The sequence below is a fragment of the Macaca mulatta genome, chromosome 5, assembly GCF_049350105.2.
Source record: "Macaca mulatta isolate MMU2019108-1 chromosome 5, T2T-MMU8v2.0, whole genome shotgun sequence".
Lineage (NCBI taxonomy): Eukaryota > Metazoa > Chordata > Mammalia > Primates > Cercopithecidae > Macaca > Macaca mulatta.
In genome coordinates this window covers 47007957-47023391 of record NC_133410.1, presented here as the reverse complement: position 1 = coordinate 47023391, position 15435 = coordinate 47007957, and the positions used below count along the sequence as shown (strand labels likewise).

The 15435-nt window shown below is 37.1% G+C and overlaps 1 protein-coding gene across 1 annotated transcript in view; it reads right to left on the bottom strand.

The window, feature by feature from the left end:
* ATP10D (ATPase phospholipid transporting 10D (putative)) overlaps nt 1-15435 on the bottom strand; it is a 114630-nt gene that overhangs the window by 45891 nt on the left and 53304 nt on the right. The window contains exons 6-10 of the mRNA XM_001101879.5: nt 13336-13442; nt 12918-13049; nt 12397-12524; nt 12022-12274; nt 2055-2293 (exon numbers count right to left, since the gene is read on the bottom strand). Of these exons, the coding sequence (XP_001101879.4) occupies nt 2055-2293; nt 12022-12274; nt 12397-12524; nt 12918-13049; nt 13336-13442 (859 nt within the window). The remainder of the gene's footprint in view (nt 1-2054; nt 2294-12021; nt 12275-12396; nt 12525-12917; nt 13050-13335; nt 13443-15435) is intronic.

The window sequence follows — 15435 nt, the reverse complement described above, 5'->3', positions numbered from 1 at the left end:
AAGTTCATATGGAACCAAAAAAGAGCCCACATCTCCAAGACAATCCTAAGTCAAAAGAACAAAGCTGGAGGCATCACGCTACCTGACTTCAAACTATACTACAAGGCTACAGTAACCAAAACAGCATGGTACTGGTACCAAAACAGAGATATAGACCAATGGAACAGAACAGAGTCCTCAGAAATAATACCACACATCTACAGCCATCTGATCTTTGACAAACCTGACAAAAACAAGAAATGGGGAAAGGATTCCCTATTTAATAAATGGTGCTGGGAAAATTGGCTAGCCATAAGTAGAAAGCTGAAACTAGATCCTTTCCTTACTCCTTAAATGAAAATTAATTCAAGATGGATTAGAGACCTAAATGTTAGACCTAATACCATAAAAACCCTAGAGGAAAACCTAGGTAGTACCATTCAGGACATAGGCATGGGCAAAGACTTCATGTCTAAAACACCAAAAGCAACAGCAGCAAAAGCCAAAATTGACAAATGGGATCTAATTAAACTAAAGAGCTTCTGCACAGCAAAAGAAACTACCATCAGAGTGAACAGGCAACCTACAGAATGGGGGAAAAATTTTGCAATCTACTCATCTGACAAAGGGCTAATATTCAGAACCTACAAAGAACTCAAACAAATTTACAAGAAAAAAACAAACAACCCCATCAAAAAGTGGGCAAAGGATATGAACAGACATTTCTCAAAAGAAGACATTCATACAGCCAACAGACACATGAAAAAATGCTCATCATCACTGGCCATCAGAGAAATGCAAATCAAAACCACAATGAGATACCATCTCACACCAGTTAGAATGGCGATCATTAAAAAGTCAGGAAACAACAGCTGCTGGAGAGGATGTGGAGAAATAGGAACACTTTTACACTGTTGGTGGGATTGTAAACTAGTTCAACCATTATGGAAAACAGTCTGGCGATTCCTCAAGGATCTAGAACTAGATGTACCATATGACCCAGCCATCCCATTACTGGGTATATACCCAAAGGATTATAAATCATGCTGCTATAAAGACACATGCACACGTATGTTTATTGTGGCACTATTCACAATAGCAAAGACTTGGAATCAACCCAAATGTCCATCAGTGACAGAGTGGATTAAGAAAATGTGGCACATATACACCACGGAATACTATGCAGCCATAAAAAAGGATGAGTTTGTGTCCTTTGTAGGGACATGGATGCAGCTGGAAACCATCATTCTCAGCAAACTATCACAAGAACAGAAAACCAAACACCGCATGTTGTCACTCATAGGTGGGAACTGAACAATGAGATCACTTGGACTCGGGAAGGGGAACATCACACACCGGGGCCTATCATGGGGAGGGGGGAGGGGGGAGGGATTGCATTGGGAGTTATACCTCATGTAAATGACGAGTTGATGGGTGCTGACGAGTTGATAGGTGCAGCACAGCAACATGACACAAGTATACATATGTAACAAACCTGCACGTTATGCACATGTACCCTAGAACTTAAAGTATAATAATAATAATAAATAAATAAATAAATAAAAAGATATTTATCTAATGAATTAAAAAGACAAAAAAAAATGACCTTCTGGAGGCTAGGAATAGGGAAAAACCACAAGTCTGGTGGGATTTGGGAGATTACAGAGCAATAAAAAGGCCTTCGATGTACCACATGGCCTATGAATGTTCCTATATATTACACATGCTTATCTGACTATGAGATAACTCTGGTAAGCTTTGCTGGTTCTGAGAGTGAGCCATGATTCTTAAACCAAGGCAGCCTTCCTCAGGGTCACACATAATCAGCCCTGACCAGAAATACTCTATTTTTTTCAGAAATGGTATACTACCTCTCAACATTGAATTATTTTTTAAAAGTAGCCTAGTGTGATATTGTTTGTTTATACTTCTAATTATGTGTGGTGATATTGCAGCTCATGTAGTCTCTTCTAAGGTAGAAAAGACAATAGAGTTTCACTCTATCATAATTACAAGGCTGTTCTTTCATCATACACTGTGGATGTGCAAGATTCTAGTCATGCATTCACACTTACGATGGGACTACTGAAAGCAGCCTGTCTGGAATGAAGCACTTCACTGGCTCTTTCTCTACTTCCTAGAGTAAAAGAGCTCCCAGTAAGATGATTTGAGGGCTTATTTCCCAAAAGCCCATTATGAACTGTCCTGCAGCTGGGGGCTCTCGGTTTTGCCATATTGCTGAGGGAACCACTGAGTGTGTCTGTAAAATCTTCATCTTCAGAGACAGCTTCCTGATAGGACTCCAACCTCTTGGCTGTGGGATAAAAAGCACATTAAGTCAACATCTGAGAAGAACCACTTGTAAGTTGAATATATCAGGCAGTTGCTTAAGCAGCTATTTCACACAATCTCCCCTGCTTTCAAATCTGGCTGCCAAGGCCTACCTCCCATACCCTTGGTCAATGAACTTACCTTATACCTCACTGAGAAGCAATCAGATCAAAATTCCCTTCTTTTTCCATCATCAAATCTACCTACTTATCTGTATCGGTACTCATACTCTCGGCCTTTCCTCCTCCTACTGTGAACAAATCATCTCTCTATGTTTCAGACACCAAATTCTCCATTTGTCATCTGAATCTCACCTCTCTGAACTCAATGACTTTACCCTTACAATTCTTCCGTTTTTTACTGACACCAATCTCTCTTTAAGTAATTTCATGGCTTTCTGTCCCCATCTCTCCACTGACATTGCTCTTTTTACGGTCACCAATGAGCTCCATGTTGTCGAATCCAATGATCACATCCATCCTTATCTTATGTGAACTCTTAGTAATATCCAACAGACTTGACCATTCTTTCCTTCTTGAAATGTCTCTTTTGGTTTCTCTAACATCACACTTACCTGATTTTCCTCCCACTTCAATAACTGTTTCTTCTTAGTTTCTCCTGTTGTCTCTTCTTTTTAGCCCTCAGATACTGGAGAGCTGCAGAAGTGCCTTCCCTTCTCTACCTGCATCTTCCTTGGTGATCTCATCTGGTCCCATCTTTGAAATGACCTCACTGGGAAGTGAAGACTTCCCGGATCTGATCACACAATTTATAATAGATTCTGCGCCGAGACCTACCACCATCTACACATGTATATATTATTTATTTTATTTTTTGAATCATCCAGTAGAATACAACCTCAAAAAGGTCAGAGAATTCTGTCTGTTTTGCCAATATGATAATCTCAGATGTCAAAGCCGCAGTTGATAGGTACTATCTTTGTAAATGAAACTTAATGACTTACACAGTCACTTAAGCCAGAAATCTAGAATCCTCCTAATTTCCTATCTTCTTTCTTATTTTCAGAGTATCACTAACATCTGTCCTCCATACATCCAAAAAATATCTCAAATAACTCTACTTCTCTCCATATCCATTACCTTAGTCCAAGCCACCATCATATCTCAACTGGACCAGTACAATAGTCTCATAACTGGTCTCCTTGCCCCTCTGCAATCCATTTTTCAAATAGTAGCTACAGTGATCTTCCTAAAAGATAAAGCAGATCAGATCACTTCCTGCATAAAACGCTCCAGTAGCTTTACAATTAACTTAGAATAAAATCTGGACTCCCTATCCTGGCTTAAATAACTCAAGATGATCAGAGTCCTGCTGACCTATCTAACTTTGCTTCTCTTTCTACATGCCCACTAAAATCCAGACTCACTGGCCTTCTTTCTTTACTTTGAAAAGTAATAAGCTCACCCCTGCCTGAGGTCTTCTTTACTAGATATTCCCTCTGACTGGAAGCCTTTCCTATGGAATTTCAAGACTATGTCATTCAGATCTAAGCCCCATGTCCCACTTAGAGAGGCCTTGCCTGACCCTCCAGTTCAAAGTGGCTATCCAATCATTTTATATTATACCACCTTATTTTAATTTTCTGCCAAGCACTTATCACTAATTTTTTTTCTTGATTTAAAAAACTAATATATATTTGTGAATATTTTCTCTAATAGAAACTCCATGAGAGCAGGGGCCTTGTCTGAATTGTTCAGCATTGTATCCAGTGTCTGGAATACAGATCATCAATAAATATGTGCTTGTTGGATTGCTAGTCATCTCTATTCAGCCTAACTCTAGCTATGGAATAAAGGATGGCTTCGGGTAAGTTCTTCCATGAAGTGAAGAATGTTTGCACGTTCTATTTTTTTTAATAATAGTTTTTGTCTGTACTCTTTAAAGGCAAGGAGAGGCTAAGGGTCTATGTGGTGATCCTAGGTTCCAGTACCAACTCTTCCAAAGACTAAGTGGCTTTCAGCAAATCACTTGCTGTTTCTGGGCCTTTGTTTCCAGAATGAAACATTTCAGAATGAATGATTTGGATTCGGTGACTTTAAGATCTTTCCCAGCTCTGCAAGTCTCATTATATAATCTGCCTAAACAACATGGAATGTTTCCCAGTATGACCTTCCAACTTCAAAAACTGGTTTACATATTGTGTCCCAAAGATTCTGATCTCCTCCATTTCCATCTATGCCTTTGCTTGGAATATTCATTTGTGTCCTTTCTATTTACATAAATCCTGAACATCTTTAGAAGTTTAGTTCAAATGCCAGCTCCTCCACAAAGACCTCTGTAACTATACTGGCTCTTACTCATACTACTCATTGGGAATTTAGGGATTACATGTGCAGAATGTACCAGGCATTTGCTTACTAGGCACTTGCCTCGTTTAATCATAATATCTCAGCAGATACTATTAATACCTGCATTTTACAAATAAACTTAAGTAATTTGCTCCATCTCACAAAAATGGTACAAATGAGTCTTAAAATGAGTCCTACTAGACTCCACAGCCCTGTGCTTTACTATTTCTGAATCTACCTATATATGTTAACAGGGCCAATTTTTAACACATGGCCAATATCCCCTGCTTAATTTCAGTGAGTCCATGTTTTGTCATTTAAATAAAAGTTTATTAAATGAATAATAAATGAATGAATCAATAGACATGTGAATGAAATATCCCTAGTATTAAGGGAAAGTTGTGGGGTAGCGAGTTAATAGTTTTTGAGGTCCTCCTTTTTTCATGCATCTGGCTTGGTCATTATATATATATGTGTGTGTGTGTGTGTGTGTGTGTGTGTAATATATATGTATATATATTCCCTTTTTATCTTCAAAATAATGCCATCAGGTAGAAACTATCACTGCCTACTCTGCAGCTGAGGAGATTAAGACCCAGAGAGATTAAGCAGTTCAACCATTTTTAAACAGCTAGTTGTGGGTGGAGCTGGAAATTCTATTTAGGTCTTCTGCCTCCAAAGCCAGCACACTACCCACTACATTATAGCTCCTCAGCAGTGATTTGTATATAATAGGTTTGCTTAGTGGTTCTCCACATGGGGTGAATTTCTCCCCTGGGGGTTTGGCAATGGCTGTAGACACTTTTGCTTGTTATAACTGGGCGAAGAGTGCTGCTGGCATTCAGTGGGTGGAGGCCAAGAATACTTCTAAACATCTTACAATGCTCAGGACAGCCCCCAACAACAAAGATTAATCTAGCCCAAATAGTGCTGAGACTGATAAATCCTTGAGTAGCTCAAGGAATTTATTGATGATGTAACACCATTTTAAAAATATTTTAAAAATACAGAAGTTTCCCCTTATTCACAGGGAATACATCCCAAGACCCCCAGGGGATACCTGAAACCATGGATAGTATTGAACCCTAAATATACTATGTTTATTCATATACATACATACCTATGATAAATGTTAACTTATAAATTAGGCATAGTAAAAGGTTAACAACAATAGCTAATAATAAAATAGAACAATTATAATAATATACTGTAGTAAAACTAATGTGAATGTGGTCTCTCTTTTTCTCTCTCAAAATATCTTATTTTACTATACCAAAGGTAATTAAAACCGTGGAAAGTAAAACCACAGACAAGGGGGTAATACTGTACTTCAAAACACATATAAACATGAAAGCTATATTTAATGATCATGCAACTCCTAGCTATCATTAGGGAAATCAGTCATCATGCAACTATATGATTAGTATAGTTCCAGGTAGCTCAGCTATTACTGTAGGGAAAACTTGTTCAATCAGTACAATTACAAAAGTGGAATCAAGAAGACATGAAGTGACTCAACCTTTAATCATTTTTGGAAGCTATGGAAAGGAAATAGGCTGGGCCGGTAGCTCAGGCCTGTAATCCCAGAATTTTGGGAGGCCAAGGTAGGTGGATCACCTGAGGTCAGGAGTTTGAGACCAGCCTGGCCAACATGGCGAAACCTCATCTCTACTAAAAATACAAAAAAATTAGCTGGGTGTGGTGGCAGGTGCCTGTAATCCCAACTACTTGGGAAGCTGAGGCAGGAGAGTTGCTTAAACCCAAGGGGCAGGGGTTGCAGTGAGCCAAGATTGTGCTACTTCACTGCAACCTAGGCTAAAGAGTGAGACTAGACTCATTCTCAAAAAAGGAAATAGACCAGTGAAGTTGCAATGTGATTCAGAAAACAAAGCTACTGGAGCTGTAATTCCAGGCTCAGCAAGAATTTTATAAAAATTAGGTGTGAGGCCACGTATGGTGGCTCACAACTGTAGTCCCAGCACTTTGGGAGGCTGAGGTGGGCAGATAGCTTGAGCCCAGGAGTTTGAGACTACCCTGGGAAACATGGCGAAACCCTGCCTCTACAAAAAATAGAAAAATTAGCCACATGTGGAGGCATACGCCCATAGTCCCAGCTACTTGTGAGGCTGAGGTGGTAGGATCACTTGAGCCCAGAAGGTTGAGGCTGCAGTGAGCTGAGATCATGCCACTGCACTCCAGCCTGGGTAGCAGAGTGTGAGACCCTGGGTTAAAAAAAATATATTGTAGGAGAAACAAAGGTTTATTATAATACTGATAAAACTTATCCAAATCATTATGACTTTTAATATTCCTTAGTATTTCTTTAACATTTCTTAATATTTATCTTAAAGTAGACTCTAAAATAGTTACATGAATGCCTCAAAGCAGGGCAGGAATTCTTACCTTCTGCTTCATAAGAAAAAACTTACAAAATCTGTTCTTTCCTTTGTCTGAAGGTAGGTACTGAGATAGGTACCAAATTGTCTACTTTATTTCTCTTCATTATTTAATCCCCAATCTGTCTTTTCTTCCCATTACCCTCTTCAAATACCCAGTAATCTTCCTATAGCCTGTTACTTGCATCAATTTGATATATGGAAGAAGTGGGCATGAGTCTATGAAACAAAGGGTTTATCATACTTTCAATGTGCTCTCCAAAGGGCCCAAAACAAGGGTGAACAGCATTCAGAAGAGCTTCCTTCAACTGTATCATCAATCCTCCATCAACCCTTTCACTATGAACTAAATCTGCAAACATTTCCAGCATTCCAGCTTTTGCCTGCTTGCAAATAACACATTCAGCTAAACCTTCTCCAACTGTATCACCCATATATGCTTGATATATAAACCTTTGTTCTAAACTAATTCCCCACACATTTCCAGCATTGTAAGAACGTCCAATATCCTGCCTTCAACATTCCATGCGTTAATCAGTACAAAATCCACCTCCAATACTGACTGCCTGAAAATCAAAACTAGATGGAACAAGAACACTGACTTCATATCTTATGACAATGAACATAATATATGTTTGCATATCTGCCTCCCACATCAGACCATGAGCTCCTTAAGAGATAGGCCTGTTTCTTATTTTAACAACAATATTTACAACAACAACGACAGTAACAACAGCTATATTTATAGAGAACTCATTTTATGCCATTTGCTGTTCTAAATTCTTTATGTGAATTATCTTCTCTCATTCTCTTAACTATCCAATGAGATTGATAGTGTCACTGATCTTTTTTATTGAGGCACAGAGAAATTAGATAGTTGTCCAGGGCCACACAGCTTATAGGTAGTGGGAATGGGATGCAGACTTAGGAGGCCTGATTCCAAAATCCTTGTTCTTGGAAAGTGTTCAATGCTACTGTCTCCATGTAAATCAGATTCACAAACTGTACATCATAAAGGCATACTCCGAACAAGCCCAAATTGATAGACATTCTACAATATCCCAGAATAATGCCACTCAAAACTGCTAAGTTTATCAAAAGGAAAGAAAATCATAGAAAGAAACAGTCATCTAGAGAAACTGAAATGATGACTGTTATGTAGTATCCTAGCTAGGATCCTAGGACAGAGAAAGAACATTAGGTAAAAAAGAAGGAAGTCCAAATAAAGTATGTATTTCAATTAATAATCATGTATCAGCATTTGTTCACCACTTATCACAAATATATCATATGACTAATGCAAGATGATAACAACAGGGGAAATGGCATGAGGCCATGCTGGAATCCTCCAGGATATCTTTGTAACTTTTCTGTAAATCTAAAATTATCCTAAATTTAAAAGTTTATTTTTAAGAAAGTCATTCTCTTTAAAGCAGTCTTTTAAATGAGTGGCTTGTTAAAATTTTAATATGCATATTAATCACCTGGGGATATTATTAAAATGCACTTAATTGAAGCTCTGCAGAGGGGTCTGAGTTTCTGCAATGTAAAAGCATGCCCAGATGTTGCTGATGCTGCCAGTACACGGAACACATTTTGAAGCTAGAAGGTTTTAAAATATACAATGGTGTTGTCAGGTGTGTTTAGTGCAATTGCATGTGTAAGAAGTTGTTTCCAAGCAGCAATATTCTTCACCAAATTATCTCCTAGGCAACACTTTCACAGAAAACCCTAAAGGACTAGCCATTAAAACACAGATACATGGTTAAAATAGTTTTCACTTCAGTGAAAATATGTCTCAGAATTAACTTCTAGAGAGAACTGGTCTCCACTAGTGTGTGTGTGTGTGTGTGTGTGTGTGGACATATGTGTTTAATTTTAAACCATTGCATAAAAAAGACCAGAAGCTCTGGGTGTGTCTATGGTAGAGAAGTGGTCAATGGCAAAGTTAGTACCTCTAGAACTTTGGTTCCCAAACAGGTAGCTTATCAATTACAGTTCAGTCAGGATAGCATTTGATTCCCAGTCACTTGGTATCTTTTCTGCGTGAGGAGGCATAAACGAAAAATACTCACTTGGGCAGAGATATGTATGTTCAGTGACTAGAGTGGAAGAGGGCTACTATTAGTTCTTTGAAATGTTATGAACACAAAATTTTGTGCTACAAATACAAAAAAAAAAACCACGGCAGTGCTTCTCGCTGTATATTTTATGAAACATTGCTGCTGCAAGACAGTTCCTAAAAATGGGGAACTATGGTCAAAGAATTCAGGAAAACAGTAACCTCACAAATGCACTACAGAGGTTTAGCATAGCATTATTAATGTGGTTCCATTTTATTGAATAATGAATGATGAAGTCTTAAGAAAAATTACAAAAGTAAAATCACACTGCGATGCCATTTCTGTTTTAAAAACAAAAACATAAGTGTGTGTGTGCATGCAAATGCATATCTTAAAAACAAAAAACATATATATGTGTTAAAAAAGACCCCAAAAGTGCATTAAAATGCTAACAATGATCTATTCTGTTTGGTGGAGGTTAGTGATGGCTTTTAAATTTTACTATAAGATGAAACATAATGTAGAGTGTCATCATATTCAATATGATTAGCTGTATTTTGCATGTGTATGGTGATTACATAATAAACACTTAACATTTTACCTCTTACACTCACAGGTTACCAAAGTTGACTTAAAAATACATGTACCTAGAAGAAAATATAGTATATTTTTAACAATACCAGGCATGATGGGTTGTCTAAGTTCAGCACTACCATCAGAAATCATAATATTCATAATAATTGACAAATTTATATTACAAAGATATAAACCTTTTGATAAGAAGAGACAATGGAAGCACAATTTAGAGACTGTGGTAGGCAGAATTCTAAGATGGCTCTGAAGAGTCCTGTCCCCCATGGTAGATACACCTTGTGACTATGCTATGATCAAATTATGCCATGTGGCAAAAGTGGAAGGATTTTGCAGATGTAATTAATCAACTGATTTTGAGTAATCTGAAAGAAGACTATCCTTGGTGGACATGATTTCATTAGGTTAATCCTTTAAAAAGGATTCAGGACTTCCCTGGTGTCAGAAAGATTCAAAATGAGAAATTCTGTCGCTGGCCTTGAAGAAGCAAACTGCTTTGCTGTGGTGAGGCTGTGTGGCAGGAAACAGTAGGCAATCTCTTGGAGCTGTGAACAGTCCCAGGATGACAGCAGCAAGAAAGCAAGGACCTCAGTCCTAAAACTTCAGTACACTGAATTCTGCGAAATATCAGTGAGCTAAGCATAAGATCATCAATAAGATCACAGTCCCAGCAGACACTTCTATTTCAACCTGGTGAGGGACCCTGAGCAGAGGAGGTACTCACCCTATACCCAGAGTCCTGACTTAGAGATACTGTGAGACAGCATATTTGTATTGGTTTAAGCCATTATGGTTTGTGGTGATTTGTTATGTGGTGATAGAAAACTATAAGTGATAAATAATGAACCAGAAAAATGTTTGTCACATATAGAAGAAAAGGATAACATAAGGGTTGATACCCAAAGTATTTAAGAACTTGTTCTAAATGAGTGCACAAATGAACATTGGTGTTGACCACAGACAATCTAGACTAAGCATACAAGCTGAACATTAACCCTGACTTCACATAAAAGCTCTCCCACAGCCTACCAAGAACAAGGAAACCTCATTTAAAAAATAGGGAAAGAATTCAATTAATTTACCAAGGAAATTAGAATGACCAAAAAACATATAAAAAGTTAAAAATCTCATTACTAAGCAGAGACAAATTAAGACAGTGAAGTGCTAACTTCTCTGTAAAAATCACACAGATTAAAAAGTGTAACTTCATTACATTATGGCTGTGTGTGAAAAACAAGCACTATTTTCCTGGGTTGTACGAATGTAAATTAGCATGATATTTTAGAGGAAAATGTATCTTATAAAAACAATTGAATAAATATATATGTACCAAGATGCATAATGCATGCCAAATTTTATTTATCATAATTTTAATCTCATTTATCTATCTTCGTGTCATAAATCTAAATTACATGCAATCGGGGAATTATGCCACATATTGGGAGCTCACAAAATGTTTGGTGAATGAATAAGTGATGTTAACTACAAGTGCTTTTATATTAACAAAATGGTCACCATTAAGCATAGCAAACTAAGTTTGACTACATATAGTAGAAAACTATATTCTTAATTTTAAGTTATGAACTGACTTAGGAAAAATTTCATAAGACATTGTTGAATAAAATAAACAATTTACAAAAATAGTACTATTACATGTTCTAACTCATAAAAGGGAAAATGTGTAAATATATGTTCACATATAGAGAAGTATGCATAAAGAAATAACTGGTTACATATTCACCAAATTGTTAATGGTAGTTAACCTTGGGAGAGTGGGGCTTTTAATTTGTTTTGTTCACTTCTATGAGTTATCTTTAAAGAAGCACATATTTCTTTTATAAATTGCAAAATTAATAAAGTTCAACTCTTTAAAGGAAACTTGGAATTTACAAATTTATTTCTTTAGAGTCAGAAGTTCAGCTCATTTTGCTTAAACTGGTTATTCTTAATCAAGCACCAATGGATACCTAGGGGTCAAACAATGAGGCTACAAGGAGCCTGTAATCCCTTTGGAATTGTTTCCAAAATATTTTTCAAAGAAATGGCCCATAGTTTCATTAGCTGTTCAAGAGTATTTATAGTACAATATCATTGTCATCCCTCCAATTCCCACCTTTTACTTCCACTAGTAATTTACTTCACTTTTAAAGAAACCATGGCAGTAGACTGCTAGACTTTAACCTACTAGCTTTTGAAGGAACAACAGTGAAGCTTAAAGCCCATCTGGAAGCATTAAGTACTCAATGCTTAAATCAACCACTTCTATGTCAGAATTGTCAGACATGCAGCACTTAAGTGGTTTCAAAAAAAGACCAATACTAAGGTTGGTTTTCATGGAAATCCAACACTCACCATTTTCTTCATGGCAATAATCAAATCCTGCCACACTACATCTTCGAAAAACCATCTTATTCTCAGTGAGGGTTCCTGTCTTATCAGAAAAGAGGTACTGAATCTGTCCCAGATCCTCGGCGATGTTCAGGGCTCGGCATTGAACAGTAGAATCTGTTTTCTCATTGTAGAAATCCATATCACTTTGAATGAAATATATTTGTCCAAGCTTCACAATTTCGATGGAAACGTAGAGAGAAATGGGAATCAAGACCTAAGAAGATTCAAACAAGTTTTAAAATGTCAACATAGGTTAAAGAAAGGATGTGAAACTGAACATAGCTGGATAAGCAGCATAGATGTTAAAATTCTACCATAAGCTTAATAAAAAATTACCTGTAACAAAATGATCATGGTCCAAAACATATAGAATCCTGCCAACAGTGGTGATATGATATGTCTATCGGGTTCGGGGTTATTGAAAAAATGCATCTTTTCATACCTGCTCAACCAGATTCCATGACCTTTCAAAAAATACACAGACATCAAAAGGATGCTAAATATATAGCATGCAAACAAAAAACTGTATTCCTAAAGAAGGAATGAGAGTATTCATTTGATTGAACATCAGTTGTTTGTTTTTGGAAACAAAATTCAAATTCAAAAGGCTATACATTCTCCTCTCTCTTTAAGTCACTCTCCAGGTTTCTTCAGTACTATGGCAAAATGTAAATGGATAGAGTCAACATTAATATTTTTCAGGGCAAAGGACGAAAGAGACAAGGATAAGAGGTAAAAACATTACTGACAAATAAAATCCACCTTACCAAAGTCAAACATTCACAGATATGATTTTGAAGTAAAATACTTTAATATCTTGCTGAAAAGATGTCAGCAAATAATCAAATTTTACCTACCCACTGAGCCAGTTAAGCACATTATGACCAGAAGCATGACACACCAGAGGACATCTGTGTTTGCTCTTCTTTCTAATTTGCTGCGTTTATACCGCGGCCCACTGTTGTTCAGCATTGCTTTGGTTTCATGGCCTATGAAGGACGTGCAGTATGATAGAAAATGTACAAATGAAAGCCAAAAAGCGAATACCATATTTAAAAATCTCTCTGGCAGACAATTTAATAAAACACAGTTACATGATCTATTTTATCAGTTTAATCTTCTTTTGTGATCCACTTAGAAAAACAGAGACCAATAATTAAGTTTATCAGACAAAATTTCCTTTCTGCTTCAACAGATTGCATTTTTGAGTAAATGAAAAATGTTAACTTGTAGAAAAACACAGATTAGACAATGAAAATTAGAAACATAACTGACCTGCATAAACGACAATGCCCACAACAGCCTCTGTGTTTCTAATGGTGCATCCTCTAAGCAACAAATTTTCTTTACTGAGACCCACGCGTTCTTTGTTGGAATGTTCTCTATAAGAAAGACAGCATATAAATTCACTTTTAAATAGCAAAAGTGGGGATATAAAAATAAATTTCATGGCCCTTGAATGTTTTTGACTTGGAGTAAAAAGGCATTTCACAGGAAAGGTTTCAAATCTCTGGCCCATTTACTTTGGTTATTTCAGTTACTTGCTTTGTTTTTTGTTACTTTTTTTTTTAAGACTTTTAGGTTCGGGGGTACATGTGCAGGTTTATAGGTCAATTGTGTGCTGCAGGGCTTTGGTGTACAGATTTCATTACCCAGGTGATAAGCATCATGTCTAAGAGGTCGTTTTTTGAACCTCACGCTCTTCTTACCATCCACCTTGAATTAGGCCCTGGTGTCTATTATTCTTATCTTTGTGTCTATATGTACTAAATGTTTAGCTCCCACTTATAAGTGAGAACATGTCGTATTTGTTTTTCTGTTCCAGCATTAGTTCATTTAGGATAACAGCCTTTAGTATTCATCCACATCCACATAGCTTCATCCTCATTCCTTTTTATGGCTGCATAGTATTCCACGGTGTGTATATAGGCCACATTTTCTTTATCCATTCAACTGCTGATGAGGATTTAGGTTGATTCTGGTCTTTACTATTGTGAATCAGTTACTACTTTGCCTAGGAAACGATGCAACAAGTTTCTAACTATCATTATTTTCAACGGTAGTCATTGTTTGTCAACTTCTATTACAATAAAAAAAAAAATTCCAAGCAAGAATCCTGCTTTTCTAATACAAACTGTATTTAGGATAACTTAGTAATTGATGAGGGAAAAATCCTGATAGAAAATTAACATTTTCAACTTGGATGAAATCAAGAATCATTCTAGGCAATGATAATCGGTGGCTGCTAAAATGAATGGTTAAAAGGCTGATGGGAACTTTATAGTAATAGGATAAGAGCTCATCCTTTTTTATGGCTGCATAATATTCCATGGTGTATGTGTGCCACATTTTCTTAATCCAGTCTATCATTGATGGACATTTGGGTTGCTTCCAAGTCTTTGCTATTGTAAATAGTGCTGCAATAAACATATGAGTGCATGTGTCTTTATGGCAGCATGATTTATAATCCTTTGGGTATATACCCAGTAATGAATGGGATGGCTGGGTCAAATGGTATTTCTAGTTCTAGATCCTTGAGGAATCGCCACCATGGAATACTATGCAGCCATAAAAAAGGATGAGTTCATGTCCTTTGTAGGGACATGGATGAAGCTGGAAACCATCATTCTCAGCAAACTATCACAAGGACAAAAAACCAAACACTACATGTTCTTACTCATAGGTGGGAATTGAACAATGAGAACACTTGGACACAGGAAGGGGAACATCACACACCGGGGCCTGCTGTGAGGTGGGGAGAGGGGGAGAGATAGCATTAGGAGATACACCTAATGTAAATGACAAGTTAATGGGTACAGCACACCAACAAGGCACATATATACATATGTAACAAACCTGCACATTGTGCACATGTACCCTAGAACTTAAAGCATAATAATAAAAAAAATAGTAATAGGATAAGGCTGATAACACTAATCTTACAATGGGACAAGGAGACATCATGGGCCTCATGATTTATGGGAAAGAAAGCCATGGCCCTACAGGTGCTTAATCAAACCTCTATTAGGCATTTCAACCAGGGGTCTGTGGCTTCAGAGATCTGTGAAGCCTTTGAAAATGTACGCAATATTTTATGTGTGTGTGTATGTATGTGTGTATACATGCTTGTTATTTTCCAGGGAGAGACTCTGTTTCTTTCATCAGATTCTTTAAATGTCCCTTGATGGTTTACAGATAATAAGATGGCCAGAGAAACATGTTAAACGTCACCACAAGAATGCAGTTGGCCAGATCTAAAACGTGGTAAATTCCACAGGCAAAACGACCTGTTTATTCAGAAAAATGAATGATGTAGGGGAACAAAAGGGGGAAGGAGGGGAAGCCCAACCCAAGGAGGGGGCAGTCACCTCAATC